The sequence below is a fragment of the Anabrus simplex genome, chromosome 5 (assembly GCF_040414725.1).
Source record: "Anabrus simplex isolate iqAnaSimp1 chromosome 5, ASM4041472v1, whole genome shotgun sequence".
Lineage (NCBI taxonomy): Eukaryota > Metazoa > Arthropoda > Insecta > Orthoptera > Tettigoniidae > Anabrus > Anabrus simplex.
Window position 1 is genome coordinate 416775485 of NC_090269.1, and position 16975 is coordinate 416792459.

The 16975-nt window shown below is 42.8% G+C and overlaps 1 protein-coding gene across 1 annotated transcript in view; it reads right to left on the bottom strand.

Moving 5' to 3' along the window:
* LOC136874584 (uncharacterized) overlaps positions 1-16975 on the bottom strand; it is a 249392-nt gene that overhangs the window by 35073 nt on the left and 197344 nt on the right. The window contains exons 4-5 of the mRNA XM_067148220.2: positions 4566-4775; positions 2671-2955 (exon numbers count right to left, since the gene is read on the bottom strand). Of these exons, the coding sequence (XP_067004321.2) occupies positions 2671-2955; positions 4566-4775 (495 nt within the window). The remainder of the gene's footprint in view (positions 1-2670; positions 2956-4565; positions 4776-16975) is intronic.

Below are 16975 nucleotides of genomic sequence, written 5' to 3' on the forward strand. Positions count from 1 at the left end.
CCCCACAAGTAAAAAATCACACATTGTTAGATCTGCAGAATGAGGGGGAAATAGACCAGCACTGATCACTCTGTCTACAAACACTCCTGAGATTGTAAGAAGGGAATCTTCTGCTGTATGAGCGGGGGTGAATCTTCTTGAAACCGCCCAAGCAATTTTTCTTCTTCTGTTAACTGATGGAAAACGACATCAAAATGCCTTCTTCGTACTTCTCTGCATTTACAGTTGTCTCGAAAAAAGAAAAAAAAAGGCACAATTATCTGTCTTTCACTAACAGCACACCAAACATCAATCTTCCTATCATAATGAGGGACTTCTTCATAAATACCATTAGGATTTTCTGCATACCAATAGCAAGAGTTTTGACTGTTCACATGACCATTAAGATGAAACCAGAACTTTTACATATGAAAGTACAGTGTTGTAATGATAACAGTCTCACCATGTTAAGAGCTGAGATTCAGACTGGTGACCGATGCTTGATGCAGGCTGCTTGCAAGGTCAAGAACTATCCACTCGCCTCCCATACTGTAGCTTACGGATCGGAGATTAAAAACACCGTTTTGATGGTCTTAGTTTATATGAGAGACCCTGTAGATCAGTAGATCATGCAGGGATAGTCTCAGTTGAAAATGTAATTCACTGACAGAGTTAAGACTTCACCTTCCTTTCCTTTAAAACTGAATTATTGAGGAAAGTTAACTCTTGAACGTGTAAAGAAAGGCTGACCGAAAATGTCTTTTGACATGTGTCTTCGATTTGAAATTTGCTACATTTTAACATTCTGCTACATACAGTCTGCTCTCAGCTCCAAAATTTTAATTCTGCTATGGTTGGTAATAGTGTCCAAGACCAAAAGAGCGCACACACAAAAATGAACATCGCAAACTGCCCATCGACACAGTCAGTGGAATCATATCCAAATGCTTCGGTATTAAAACACACACTTTTTTGTTCAAGGTTTAAGCATGTCTCTTTGTCAAGCTCCATGTATTATCAAAGAATTAGCTGATTAACAGTGAAGTTGACTGCAAATAGTGGAATTACTTTGCTCTCTCAGGGTCTAAAACTTCTGTAAAAAAATCACAGTGAGTAGATTAAAAGGAACTGTAGAACCTTTATTGGAAGAGGAACAATACGGTTTTAGACCCAGAACAACAACTACAGACCTTATCTTCGCTGTCAGGATGATGTTAATGGAAAATCAATGGGATGAAGGGAAACCACTTTTTCTACTATTCCTAAACATCGAAAAAGCTTATGATAGCGCACCAAGGGAGCGTATCTGGGAATGCCTAAAAGAGCTGGGAGTTTGCGGCAGTCTCATTGAAAAACTGAAGATGCTGTATGATAAAACCAGAAGTTGTGTGCAAGTGGGTTGCGGGCTGTCCAAATGGTTTGAAATGAAAAGAGGAGTAGAGCAGGGTAGTGCTTTGTCACCTCCCTCCCCTATTTATCACTGTGATGGATGCCATAATATCTTTCTTGCCTAGATCACGACGTGGTGATCTGGGGTGAAACCGAAAATGATGTGGAGGTAAAGCTACAGAAATGGAGTTGAGAGTTTAAGAGATATGATTTAAATATCAGCAAGGCTAAGACGGTGGTGTTGAAGTTACAGAGGGGAGATGACAAATCACGAATCAGACTAAATGACACCAAACTGGAGATTGTTCTACAGTTAAAATAATTGGGAAATGGTATCAAAAGACAACCTTGCAAAGTATGAGGTGGACAGTCAAATTAGCAAGGCAACTGCTGTGGGATAAACAAGTATCACTGAAAGCTAAGATGACATTATATAAATCGTATTATACACCCATCCTCATGTATAGCCTGGAAACTACCACGTTAACGAGACAAGACAATTCACAACTCCAAGCTGCAGAAATAAAGTTCCTACGCACCATGATACAGAAGACCAGGAAGGACAACATCAGGAACAAAAAAACTCTGAGAGGAGGCGGGAATAGGAGACTACCTACCGCAAATGATCCAGAAAGCAAGACTGAAGTGGTTTGGCCATGTAAAAAGGATGAGTGCACAAGGGACTGCAAGAAGAGAATACGAAAGACAAGTAAAAGAAAAAAGGCCAGTGGGCAGACCGCGAGAAAAACGGACCGATCTAGGAAAGAAAGATATCAGATGTCGAGGAGAGAGGAGAAGATTGGGAGGAGGTTATGAGAGAACAGTGGTTCATGGACAGACAAAGATGGAAGGGGTTCGTGCACCACACCCGGACAACTGGAGATGGTCGACAATGATGATGATTAGTGAAGTTGATGCAATTCTCTGTAATTAGACCAGCCCTGAAGACTGTCTAGGATCATTCCTATCAAAAGTCAATTTAAAAAATTTTTTTTTACAAGTTGCTTTACGTTGCCTCGTCTTATGGCGACGATGGGATAGGAAAGGGCTAGAAGTGGGAAGGAAGCAACCATGGCCAAATAGGAAAAAACGAAAAACCAACTTCAGGGCTGCCAACAGAGGGGTTTGAACCCACCATCTCTCGAATCCAAGCTCACAGCTGTGCGCCTCTATCAGCTTGACCAACTAACTCAGTACGTCAAATTTTAAGATTTGGCAACTTACATGAGTTCCTCAATGAGCTACAACATTCATTTCAACAGAACTTGTCTTATGATACTCTCGGTTTCAATATTTCCTTACCTAAGATTGTGCCTCCCACAATACCACCAACTCCTATGAGGACAAGCCATGGTCTCGTCATTCCTGCCAATCCAATGAATAGTCCCAGACAGCCAATATTTTGAGTTACAGTAATGATATAGAAAGCCAATGCTCTTCTTCTTGATTGGCCTTCTTGAAGGTTGAAGAAGCAGAAACAATATATGACACCCACAACACAATTGTAGATCCTTTCCTCCCAAGGAGTCTGACAGAAGTCGGTCTTCTGAAAAATTATCCACACTGTCATTCCAACCCAATGAATGCCTGAAAGGGAGAAAACATGCTAATTAGTTATTCAAGAACTCAAACCAGAAGAAAAGTTGAACAAGTTATGGGGAAACACTATAATATGAAAATAAGTCAATATAGGAACAAAGGCAATGGCCTGCGACAAGGAAGAACAAGTTAATATCCAAATTTAAGCTAGCAATGAAATATATGGACATGTGGACTCACTTACATGTCCAGGTATTAACCATTAAAAGGTATTTATTTTGTTTATTTAGTATGATTTACATACAGCATAAAATAATCAGGAATAAACAAAAAAAAAAAGAAAAACAAGTTCATGATGGACATTTTTCAGCTGCCCTTGCAAAATTACAGTCCAGGTTCTTGAGCCATTCAAGTACATCAGGTATCGCATCAATAAAATATTGTCTCTATCCCGGGTAATACCTGATAGGACATGCAAATGCGATGTGGTATATTGTCTGTCATTCCCACAGTTGCAAGCATCTGATGGTTTCCAACCCCAATATATGCCAAGGCAGCACAGCATCCATGATTAGTGCATATCCGGTTTAATTGGCCCCATAACTGATGGGTTAGCTGGAATTCCAGGGACCTTTTATTACGCTGCTTGACTCGTTGTCATTGTGGATGTGTCTTGGTGAACCATTCTTCTTTACATTTCTGTTGGAGCTTGAAGGTTTACTGTGTGAATCAATCCTGCTGATACTGGTGGGTTTCTTGAAGCAATTTCTTGCTGTAATATCGTATGATCTGAAACATCAGCACTGACAGGTAACTGTGGGTTAGGGCACAATTCTTTTATATTCTTAGAGTAAGCGTTTTGTTTCCTAAGATGTGGAGGAGCAATATCACAGAGAGTTGGTAACCAGTAAACTGAATGGTCCCAGATATCAGTCTCATAGTCTGGTTTAACTGGACGTCAATCTTAACATGGCAACTGCTGGGCCAAGCTGATGTGCAATATTCAGCCACGGAGTAAGCTAGGCCAAGTGCAGTTGTGTGGCATACATTTGCTTGAGTAAACCCTGAAGTGGTCGTAAGTTTAAACAGAATGTTGTTTCTTACTCCTAGTTTAGCTGAAGTCTAAAATACGTGTTGACGGTAGGTCAAGGATCTGTCTAGTGTCATGGCCAAATATTTAAGGTGTTTGTTGTGGAGAAGCTGTATGCCATTAAAGACTTGTTATTCAGATGGAAGCAAGTTACTTCAGATTTTGTCATATTAGGGCAGAGTCTCCATGTTTTGATACGGTCAGCCAGTATGGCTAGATAAGAGGTTTCCTAAGTCACAGTAAAGGATCGATGTTGTGTGGTCATGCTCCAGTCGTCAGCACATCCAAATTTCCTGCTGGAGGTTTGCGGCATGTCATATGAATAAAGGTTGAAGGTCCACAGAGTTTCTGTTTGTGCTCCCCACATTCTTCCTGCTAGTTTTTGGATGATGTTAATCCTGATTTTCAGCTTTTCTTCCAAGTTAAAAACCCACATTCAAACCACAGCACCTTGACAAGAAAGTACTCTTCATAAAGATAACATCTAGACTCTGTGCAGATCAAGATTCTAGAGATAACAATTCTGTGCCCTTTGATTAAAAAATACATTTATTAAAATTGAACTCACCAATAAGAAGGAAGAGCCAAGCTCTAAATCCAATTGCAAAGAGCACGAGAGTGGTGATTCTGGCAGTGACCATCCCACCATGCCATGTGGCCTGTAAAGCTAAACCAGGCCAGGAAACACACTTCTTGTCTGGACGTGCACGACGCATAGCACGAGTGTAGGCAGCTACTGCCCAAGCAAGTGAGCCGAGAGACACGGCGGCAGATATTCCTGAAACAAGGAATAGGTTCAGAAAACCAAGAAATATATACATATAAGTTCACGCATTTTCATTATTAATTACGCAGCATTCAGTCTGCAAGCACATCCACAATTCTCTATTGCAACTAGCTCAGTGGCCTTCTTTAGTTTCACACCTCTTATCAAAATCATTGAAAACTGAGTCGAATCATACTCACCTTGGTCTCCCTCTACTTCTCTTATCCTCCATGGCCAAGTCAATCATTTTCCCAGGTAACCTATCCTCCTCCTAACATGACCCTATCTTTGAAGCCAGTTTGTGGGTTTGGCTTCATTTATAGAGTTTTATTCCTAATGCAGCCTTCATCTCCTCATTCCAACTAACCTGCTGCTATTATTCCCACCTGTTTGTACCAGCAACCACAGTCACTACATTCATGTCTGTTACTTCCCCCTACTTACATCCTGAGTCCACCCCACCTTTCACTGAGTAGACTGAAAACAGACCGATTTAATAATAATAATAATAATAATAATAATAATAATAATAATAATAATAATAATAATAATAATAATAATAATAATAATAGTGTGGCCTCGGCTACCGTGTGCAGACATTTCAATTCAACGCCATTTGGCTGTCTGCTCGTCAATTTCGACATTCTGTTTTACTCTAGGTCCACTAGATGCCAGACCGAGTAAACCGAAACTCTCTTAGGCGTCTATGGCTGAGTTTTAATGAATTTTGTTGGGTAAACACCAAATGTGTCACCAGAGATCTTTTACATGCCGACATCGTACGACATGGAGTATCGAATGGACTTTCTTCTGCCCTTCAAAAATCTGCCGGGTTTGAACCCGCTATCTTGGGATCCGGAGGCCGACACTCTACCACTGATCCACAGAGGCAGCTAGACCGATGTAAAGGCAGTTTTGTTCTTTCTTAAGAATACTGTTAATCGCAATTGCAGGGCTTACTGCATTAGCTTCGCTGCACCTTAACACCGTTTCACTTACCCTACCTGTCCTGAGAAGACACACATCCCAAGTGCCTGAAATGATCCAAAATAATCTTCCGTAAATTGTAGTCAGGTTTAGTGAAACCAAGTGCTGCAGTGCCAGGCAATGTCACTACCAGCCCTTCGCGATGCGGTAGAGCAGATGCCTGCCGAAGCAGTAAAAGACAATGGGAACAAGTAACAATAGCTAATAACGTATTTAAGTCACCATAACTTTTGCTATAAATGCATGTACTGACCACGATATATAAGCACAGACAAATAAGCCTACTTTAATTACTCAAATCTAATGCATACCCAAATATTAAAACCCTTGAAATAAAAATGAAAGCAGAGTTTACACGGGTCAATATGCAGGACAGGACAATACTGCACTGTCCTGTAAACCATAAACAGCTCGGTAGCGCAGGAAAAGATAAAACAAGACAATGTTCATAACACATCATAAAAACAGATCCAAGGAAACTTAACAAAATTATTACATATCTTGTACGTGATTTATCATTCTCAATGTGATTTTATTTTGGTGTAAATAAATGTCACGAGATATGTTCACTTCCTTGCATAAAACCAGTTTGTTGCCGCGATGTCCATTCCTTAACAATACACAGTTATATACAATTATACACAACACAATCAAGGGAAACACACTGAAGCAATTTATTGTTGACTCTGTCATGTACAGATTTCAAGAAGTCCTCACACTGATTATTCACTTTACCATCACAAGGCAAGGCTGACTATGCTCTCACTCAAGTCGATTCTGACAAGTTCAGATATCAACCAATTCCTCTGCTCACTGTAACACTCACTCTAATCCACACTCTACATTCTACCTCCCACTGGCCTCTCGGCCTGTCAGCTTGGTGTAAGGAGTGTAAACATTGGACGACTGAACAGTGGAAAAATGTTGTGTGGAGTGACGAATCACGGTACACAATGTGGCGATCCGATGGCAGGGTGTGGTTATGGCAAATGCCCGGTGAACGTCATCTGCCAGCATGTGTAGTACCAACAGTAAAATTCGGAGGCGGTGGTGTTATGGTGTGGTCGTACTTTTCATGGAGGGGCTGAATCCTACAGAACACCTTTGGGATGTTTTGGAACGTCGACTTCGTGCCAGGCCTCACCGACCGACATCGCTACATCTCCTCAGTGCAGCACTCCGTGAAGAATGGGCTGCTTCTTTTTTTTTTTTACTTCTGTCACGTACATCGATATGGGCTTTTGATCCTCTTTTTCACTTCCTTTTAATCTAATAACCATGCCTTCTATCATTTTTCCATCATGTTGTTGCGACATTGCTTATTCCTACAGTCAACACTCCACAGGCATTTGAGCACACTACAGACACTAATGAACTTCAAATTTAAGTTGAAATCAAAATCTGGTAACATTCTGGCGAACACCTGCGCTCCTGACCATATGCTTATTTCCTTACTTGGTTGTCCCTAGTGTGTTCGCAGAAAGACAGGACAGCAAGAGCAATGGGGGGGGGATTTTGTCCCACATACAAAGGAAGCAAGGCTAACTCTAAAAATAGTAGTCGATGTCCTGTCCTCGGATCGTTCATGCACATGATGAAATATTGCCTTTTCCTGTTTTACTGTCCAGTCTACTGTTCCCATGTAAACTTCATCTTCTACTGCTTTTCCCACACCTGTGGGGTCGCGGATGTGAACTGTGTCGCACATGTGGATTTAGCCCTATTTTACAGCCGGATGCCCTTCCTGATGCCAACCCTATATGGAGGGATGTAATCACTATTTCGTGTTCCTGTGGTAGTTGATAGTGTAGTATGTTGTCTAAATATGGAGAGAAAAGTGTTGGAACAAACACAAACACCTAAGCCCTAAGCCAGAATAATTAATCAAAAGCGATTAAAATCCCTGACCCGGCCGGAATTGAACGTGGGACCGAAGGCCTCAATGCTGACCATTCGGCCAAGAAGGTAGATGATGATGATGATGATGATAATAATAATAATAATAATAATAATAATAATAATAATTTGCACCAGGGGTACACCTTCCTCAGCTATTCAAACTGTGCGCCTTCTCCACTCTGGCCATCTCTGACAGTGATTAAGAACTCTTAAGATTTTGTAAAACTTGTTTCTCCAATGGTTAGATGGCTCTGGCATCTATTTTCAAGAAGTCTCTGGTGGGCTAAGCCACAGTTAATCTACGGAGAAATTTAATTTGTTGTAGTAGTAGGTAAACCTTTTCATTTGTTATTGTTTTCTTTAATGTGCCAAAGTTGTCAACTCTACACCTGGTTCCTCCTCTAATGTAATCTGCCTATCATATGCCTGTAATGAAGTTCTCTAACCAATTAGAACTTTGGTTAGTGAAAAAAAAAAGTAACCTTTCAGCACCCTGGATTCTAATATAGTCTAGAACTTTCACCTCGGGATCTATTTCAACTGAACGCATTGGAGCCGTCTTGTTTGATATTGCTCAGGTGATTGCATGTGCGACTTGACGGAGGTGAGAATGGGCAAGAGGCACGGGGCGGCCAGCTTGAAGAAGATCCAGAGCTAACACATAATGGCAGAATAAACATAAATATGGGATTGTACCAGCGTGTGTAGTGCGGGGAAGATTTCAACGGTTTTCTTTAAAATATGTAGGATTTTTTGCTGTAATGTAGGATGTTCTGCATAGTCTTCAGACTCAATTTATATTCCCTATTGGGAAAATAATTTAATGTTAGAAGCACAAGTGGTTACCCTCTGAATCCTTCCCTTCTATTTTTTACTTGGGTGACAAAAGTTTTTCAACCTCTAAATTTGGAAATTAGTCTCAGCCTTTAATTTTTGCCTTTTCAGTCACCCTTTTAGCATGGGATTAGCCTCTGTTTCTTAGGTTCCAGTCTTCTCCAGAATATTCTTTTGAGGAGTGCTGGTGTTTTGCCTCCTTGCCTTTTGTTAACAGCCTGTATTTGTTAAAAACTTTTTCTTTTCCTTCTTAAGGCCTAGTAGGATAATGCACCTGCATAAGCATTATGGTTTTGCAGGTAACCATGTATACATTTAGGTTCCTTTGTGGAACAGTACTCCAACTGTTTGTGTGAAATTTTGAAAATGATAAGCCTACCATGGGGCAAACTGTTTTATGAACACTATGAAATGGTATCACCAAACTGGCTACCAGTATAATTGAAAAGGTAACAAGCAACATATTGCTTTATTTAGGCCAGGCTCTATGTAATAAGAGCTCAGACTCTATAATGACGTACCTGTTAGGAACTATTATGCTCTTCAATATGGAGGTTAATAAACATAAATTTCTTCCCATTATACTGTACCTGATTGAGGACTTCTAACTCCACTGTAGTGTTGGAGCTGATGAGCTCTTTGTTACACGTTACTATTCTCAAAAAATTGTTCAACTGCTATGTTTTTCCACTTCTTGTTAAATCATTAAACTACTCTATTTGGATTTTAAGAGAGGAAAGAAATAAAATTTCCATATTTTGTTAGAGTAATTTTTTCGCTAAGTAGTGCCCTGTTCAGCCATTCACCCCACACGCTTCCTTATTTCTGCAGCCCATGATAAATCCCTGTAACAATAATAATGGTTTTAATGTCCCGCTAACTATTTTTACAGTTATCAGAGACACCAAGGCGCCGTTATCAGCAACAACCAGTTCTCTTACAGCCTGCCTAATTCCAATGATTATCAATCAATCAATCAATCAATCAATCAATCAATCAATCAATCAATCAATCAATCAATCAATCATCTGCATTTTGGGCTGTCACCCAGGTGGCAGATTCCCTATCAACCGTTTACCTAGCTTTTTAAACATTTTCAAGGAACATGGTGATTTTCAAACATTTCCCTTGATAAACTATTCCAATCCCTTACTCCTATAAATGAATATTTGCCCAAATGTGTCCACTTGAATTCCAACATTATCTTCATATTATTATCTTTCCTACTTCCAAAAGTTCTCCTCAAGCTTATTCTTCTACTAATGTCATACCATGCCATCTCTCCACAGACAACATGGAACATATCGCTTAATTGAGCAGCATCATTGAAAACCAGTCGTGCACAATTACATCAGTACACAAATCTCCAAGCACATAATTTAGTCTTCAGGAACCAGTCGACTTTCAGTCACAGTCTATAAGGATGGTTATGGATGGCTTGAACTGCCACTGTACATCCTGATACAGAAAAACAGAACAAAATGGTGAATGAGAATTAGGCAGAACAGATAGGTCTGAAACTACTACATGACCCAAAGATACCTCCTTTCTTCAACACTGGAAGACAGCAACATGGGTAAATCCCAGATAATATTTTTGTAAATGAAAATGTTGCTCGCCAAGTAAAAAAGGATGTTACAGAGCCACAACCACGCACACAACATAGAGCCATAATCTGTGCTAAAGAAGCAGTTGTGAAACCTGATACTGAAAAGTACAAAACAATTTAATTTCAAAAAAATCACAGCGGGAGAAGTTCATGCTTGACCTTGAACAAGAAGGTCTAGAAACTGATCCCGTTCCAGACAATTACGATCATATTGTTGAAGCAGTCAGAGTTAGTTCACGCAAGCACATTCCTAGAGCTTGCAGAACATCCTACATTCCAGCTTTGGGCTAAGATGGGTTTGAACAAATATGAAAAACTTATTGAAGAAGATTCTTTCTCCGAAGAAACAATCAAGACTGGTGAAGATATGATGCAAGCTACAGAAACTGCCAGGAGAGAAAAATGGTGCAACCTAACGTCTCAGAGAGATATGAAGCAGAACGGGCATGAGGCTTAAAAACTCCTGAAACATCTCAACAATGACCCAATAGGTGCTTCTCCTAGCGTGTTCAAAGTAACTCCTAACCTAACAGCTCACCGGCAACTGCTGAATGGAAAAACCAAGAAGGAAACTGAGAATTGTAAACTTCAAAGATGTTCCCAAGAGAAATACTATCACTATCACAAATACTTTCACTGTAGCAGGATTGGAGATTTTACATCCAGGCAATGAAGAGAAATAACGCTGCTGGATTGGATGATCTGCATGCAGAACATGTGAAAATGTTTGGGATGCGCCTCAAAACAGCAGATATGGCGCAGAGCAAAAGCTGTAGCGCTAGTGAAACCAGGAAAAGAACCTACAAACCCAAGAAACTTCCAACCAGTATCACGTTTTTGTCAACTTTACAATGTACTCCAGAGAATGATTTTCGATCGAATATCAAATTCTGTATCATCAACGAACAGTTATATTTCCGACCACGATGATCATGCTTTGGCCAAACACTCAACCTAAGGGTACGGCCATAGTCACCGCTTCCCGCTTCCTGCTTTATCGCGGCGGGCGAGCGGGAAAGAAAAGATAGTGAAAACTGATTGGGGCGGCCATAGTGCACCCGCCTACCTGTGTTAACCAGCTCAAACCGCTTCTACCCGCTTTAACAGGAAATAATTATTATTTCTTTTCCCCGCTTGAACCGCTTACCGCCCAACACGCCCGGTCAGTCTGCTGTTTATCTTCCGACTGCGCACGTTGTTCTCACTCTTGCTTTTATAATGGAAGCGGATAAAGACATTTTAATCTCCAAAGTATTTATGAAAAGTGTAATTTGGGACAAAAGGTTGCAAGCCCATGCCAACGTTGTTGACAAAGCATGGAAGGAAATAGCTGCTGAAATGGGTGTTGAAGACGGTAAGTGAGAAATAGACAGTACTTTTATTATTATTATTATTATTATTATTATTATCAACACAAATTAAGTCGTCATTATTATATCAAACAACTACATTCGTAGTTACTAAACATTACTGCATTTCTCAGTAATGTGTTTCCAGGTATTTCCTAATGGTTGAATAGTTTTGAACGGGACTCCAGATGATCAGCGAGTTATTAACAGTATAAAGCTAAGTAAATAATCAATCGATAAACTAATAATTTTGTTGGCCGTGCGCGTAGAGGCGCGCGGCTGTGAGCTTGCATCCGGGAGATAGTAGGTTCGAATCCCACTATCGGCAGCCCTGAAGATGGTTTTCCGTGGTTTCCCATTTTCACACCAGGCAAATGCTGGGGCTGTACCTTAATTAAGGCCACGGCCGCTTCCTTCCAACTCCTAGGCCTTTCCTTTCCCATTGTCGCCATAAGACCTTTCTGTGTCGGTGCGACGTAAAGCCCCTAGCAAAAAAAAAAAAAAAAAAAAAAAAAAAAAAATTTGTTTTCTCAGATGGGGTTCTGCGGAAAAAGTGGAAGTATCTGAGAGACCAATTCGCCATAGAAATGGGAAAGTTCCCTCCCTGTCGTTCAGGTGATGCTGGCGGTCATCCAGAATCCAAATGGCCATATTCTAAATCACTGATGTTTTTAGTGGGCATCGTCAACTCAAGAACTACATCGAGCAACTTGAAAAACAGTAAAACTCCAGCTCAAATGAGCATTCTGAAATGGTTGCCCACACTGCTGCTGGGTGTGGAATTGAACTTACGGAGGGTGTTCAGGAAGTGGAAAAACAACACACAACTCAGGAAACACAGCGGGATGAAACCATAGGCTTGCCAAGAAAAAGGAAGCGAGACGAATTAAGTTCAAAGTATAACCAGAAAATGATAATGACTGAGGAAAAAAAGGCTTCTTTGTTGGAACACGTCATACAAGAAGGCAGATGTGACCGATGTGACGACAATGAAGATGCATTGTTCTTTCGAAGCGTTTTGGCTTGTGTAAGCAAAATACCGCAACATTTGAAACTGCGGCTCAGAAATAGAGTTCAGCAATTAGTTGACGAGTTCGTTTACCCGAGTACCCAGGATATTCCACACATTCCCAGCCCTAATTCCAGTCATGGTGGTACTAAATACTCAAATGAAGAGACCGTTCAGACCGCACTTCACGCTGATGCATTTGAGACATTGCGCACTGGGTCAAACGAAACTGTTAGGTGAATTTGTGTTGCGTTAAAAAGTGTAATGCTAAACTTTTTCATTCATATTTAGGCCTACTTCGTATTCATTCTCTAATAAAATTAGTTTTGAAAAAGTGTACTTTTAATGCTTCCACCATTAATTTATCGTGGACATTACATGGTTTTTTTTTATTTTATAAGACGATGTACGTCGCACCGGCACAGATAGGTCTTATGACGACGATGGGACAGGAAAGGTCTAGGAGTGGGAAGGAAGCGACCGTGGCCTTAATTAAGCTACAGCCCCAGCGTTTGCCTGGTGGAAAATGGGAAACCACGGAAAACCATGTTCAGGGCTGCCAACAGTGGGGTTCGAACCCACTATCTCCCGAATACTTGATACTGGCCGCACTTAAGCGAGTGCAGCTATCGAGCACGGTAATTAAATAGTTAGGCCTATAGCCTAACTATTGTTATAAAATCATGTTCAAAATTATCACACCATTTCATTTTCCCTTTTTTGTAAATAAAACAATCAAAACTAATAATTCAAGACTACTTTCCTCATAGTTACTTCTGGAAGCATTTTCTGTTGGTGAAAGTTACACCATCCTTTTCTTATCCGGTATTCGATTTTGTTCAAGATGGAGTCTGTTCATCCATTCGGAAATATTCGTAAAATTTCTCGGGGTGAGCTTTCAGTTGAGGTAAAAAAGTATGTTATTCTCCTACTTTAAGGCGAGTTCTGTTCATTTCGTACCGGGCGAGTTGGCCGTGCGGTTAGCGGCACGCGGCTGTGAGCTTGCATCGGGGAGATGTCGGCAGCCCTGAAGATGATTTTCCGTGGTTTCCCATTTTCACACCAGGCAAATGCTGCGGATGTACCTTAATTAAGGCCACGACCGCTTCCTTCCAACTCCCAGACCTTTCCTATCTCATCGTCGCCATCAGACCTATTTGTGTCGGTGTAATGTAAAGCCACTAGCAAAAAAATGTTCATTTCGTGGACGTTCGTAATTCTTTTTAATTTTATGATAAATAACATCTGTTGTCAACAGCATACACATTAGATCCTCGCGTGACACCTCTATCTTGCCTACTGACAGATGCTTCCGGCCTTCCGCGAGCGGTGCACTATAACCACCACCAGCTAGATTCGCGCGGGTTCCCCCCGCTGCTTGCAACTGGCGCGGTTTACGCGACAAAGCGAGAAGCGGTGCACTATGGACGTACCCTAACACAAGACATCGAAGATGGCTATGAAACGGGGCACATCACGGGTTAGTATTTATTGACCTTACTGAAACTTATGACCATCACAGGAAGTAGATTAGAAAGACATACATCATCGCAAAAGATTACCACTTAATGCAGTCCATCCAGTGTTTAACGCAGAATAGACAGTTATTTGTCACCTTGGGAGAACATGAGTAGTTGCAGAACACAGAAAAATGGCTTCCCTCAAGGCTGCGTGTTGGCTCCATTGTTGTATAACATCTATACAAGAACCAGCCGATCAGACCTGACATAAATACGATTACTTATGCTGAATATTCGGCCAGAACCGATGAGGAGGTAGAAAGGAAACTGTCAGCAGCGCTTGAAGATCTACGTGTAGTTGTCTATTATGATACAAACCCTCTGAAGACTAACCCTGGAAAAACTCGCCTGAAACTTACTTGCAGTATGCGGAGGGCACAGTCAAGCGTTCTCCGCACATCTGCTCTTGCTCTGTGTTTCCCTTTTGCTGAATATTCAGCTCCAGTCTGGAGAAATTCCGCTCATGCAAAGCAAGTTGATATTGCTCTAAATAAAACAAGCCATATTGTAATAGGCTGCTTGAGAACAACCACTGTCACTAAACTACTTTACTCCTGACATTAGACGAAGAAGGGCAGCAGAAGTTGAGGATGAGGCAAGAACATTTTATTTATATGTTTACTTATTTTTTTTTACAATTTGCTTTACGTTGCACCGACACAGAGAGGTCTTATGCAGAAGATGGTTTGGATTCTCTGGAGACGAGTTTGAAAGCCGCTGGCGGTGCTGTTGTAAACTTGAGCATGTTAAAACGGAGAGTGATGATTCACGTCAGTACCGGTACTGAGAATGTGTGTGCAGAGTTTCGTGGCATTAGCTGCAACAACCACCAGGGGACGCTCCGCGTATACGACCACCTCAATGCGACCGCAGAGTCCAAGACGGCGACGCAGCGGAGCCACCAGCTACCCTGGGGTCACAAGGCCGGGAGGAGGGCCACCAGGACGAGGCCTCTTCCTCTGCCGAGAAGCAACCCCCGGGAAGAAGACGACGACGCCGGACCAGGAAGCAGAAGGCGACGCCGGCCCATCAGGAGAGGGCCGCCCAGCTGCAACCCAGGACTGCTCCCAGGACAGTAGTCTACCGAGGAGCCAATCAGGAGAGGACCTCAGCGAGTGGCGGCGGCCAGGTGAGAGTGAAACGTCCCCCTCAGCAGCTCTTGCAGTGTTTCCGCTGTCTGAGGTGGGGCCACCGTCAGGTCAGCTGTGGGCTCCAAGTGAGGTGCAACCACTGTGGTGGTGATCACCACTACACGGCCTGCGCAACACTTAAGGAGGCGCCGATGTGCACCAACTGCTCGGGGGGCCACCCGGCCTCCCATCGCAGTTGCCCTGTCTACCGAGCCATGGCGCGGGCAGAGAGGAAGGAGGCCCAGCGCCATGATCCACCCCCTTCCAGGTGGCCCCCACCTCGGCGGGCTTGGCCTCATTCTCCGAGATCGGAGACAGGGTACAAGGGACCCCAAGGAGGTGGTGGCGTGCAGCGGGCCCTAATGGCACTCGACGCATGGTTCCGCAGTCGGCAAGGCCAGCGCTAGTCACACCAGTGCCCAGACACACCCATCCCCTGGCAGACGGAATGGCGAGGAATAGGTTTATGACTTGTGCATGTTACCTGTTCCTAACTAACACTACCTCTGGACTTTTCCATCCCACATTCTTGCATGTGCTATCACAGGACGTCAGGTTTTACATGTAGGCTATTTCTCTTTTCTGCCTATGTGGTTTTTCCCTGACCCTTCAATACCATACTTCAACACTATCCAACCAATACAAGCCTTGCCTGGTAGCGTGTCTAACATGGAAACAGGCAGATACTCCTTGTATCACTTCCCACTCTTCCCTGCTATTTCTTTCTTCTTAGAAATAATAGCATGTCGGAGGCCATGTAGATTGAATCAATAGTCACGCGGGGGGAACGGGCTTCGCCGCCGCTCCCCCTCCCCCCAAGCGAGAGCGTTAGTTACTTGTGAGATTGGACGGAGTGACTGTGAGTGGGTCAAGAATGTCTTTACAATGACGAAGAGGCCAGTATCAATAGCTCACTGCGGTTGAACGAGGCCGTATAATAGGGCTACGTTGAGGGTGGATTTTCCTTCCGCGCTATTGCAGAACGACTTGGCAGGAATGTCTCCACTGTGTATGTGTGCTAACAGCAGTGGTCATGAGAAGGTGCGCTCGCAAGAAAACTGGGCTCCATAAATCCCCATGGCACCATCCAGAGGAAGGACCACCGTATTCGGCGTATGGCTGTGGTGCATCGGACTGCGTCTGCAGCAGCAATTCAAGCAACAGTTGACACCACAGTGACGCAACGAACTGTTCGAAATAGGTTACTTGAAGGTCAGCACCGAGCCAGACGCCCTGCGGCGTGCATTCCACTTACCCCAAACCACCGCCGTCTGCGAATTCAGTGGTGTCAAGCAAGAGCTCATTAGAGGATGGAGTGGAGGTCCGTTGTGTTTTCCGATGAAAGCCGGTTCTGCCTTGGTGCCACTGATGGCCGTGTGTTGGTTAGGAGGAGGCCAAGTAAGCACCTGCATTCCACCTGTCGGTGGTATCGATACCTTGGACCTACACCGGGAGTTCTGGTCTGGGGAGCAATTTCCTATGACAGCAGGACCATTCCCGGGGTGTTTCCTAATTGGATAATGCACGACCCCAAGTCGCTGTTGTAACCCAACGTGCTCTACAGTGTCAACATGTTGCTTTGGCCTGCTCAATGGTCCGATCTGTCCCCAGTCGAGCACGTATGGGGCATCACAACTCCAGTGGCCTCCACAACCGGCATTAACCGTCCCTGCATTGACCAACCAAGTGCAACAGGCATGGAACTTCATCCCACAAGCTAACATCCGGCACCTGTAAGACGCAATGCATGCATGTTTGTATGCCTGCATTCAACAGTCAGGTGATTTCGCTGGTTATTAATGAACCAGCATGGCACACTTGCGATGGCTTTTCTCGCATGGATATCAACCTGTAGTCTTGTACCTTTAATCAATT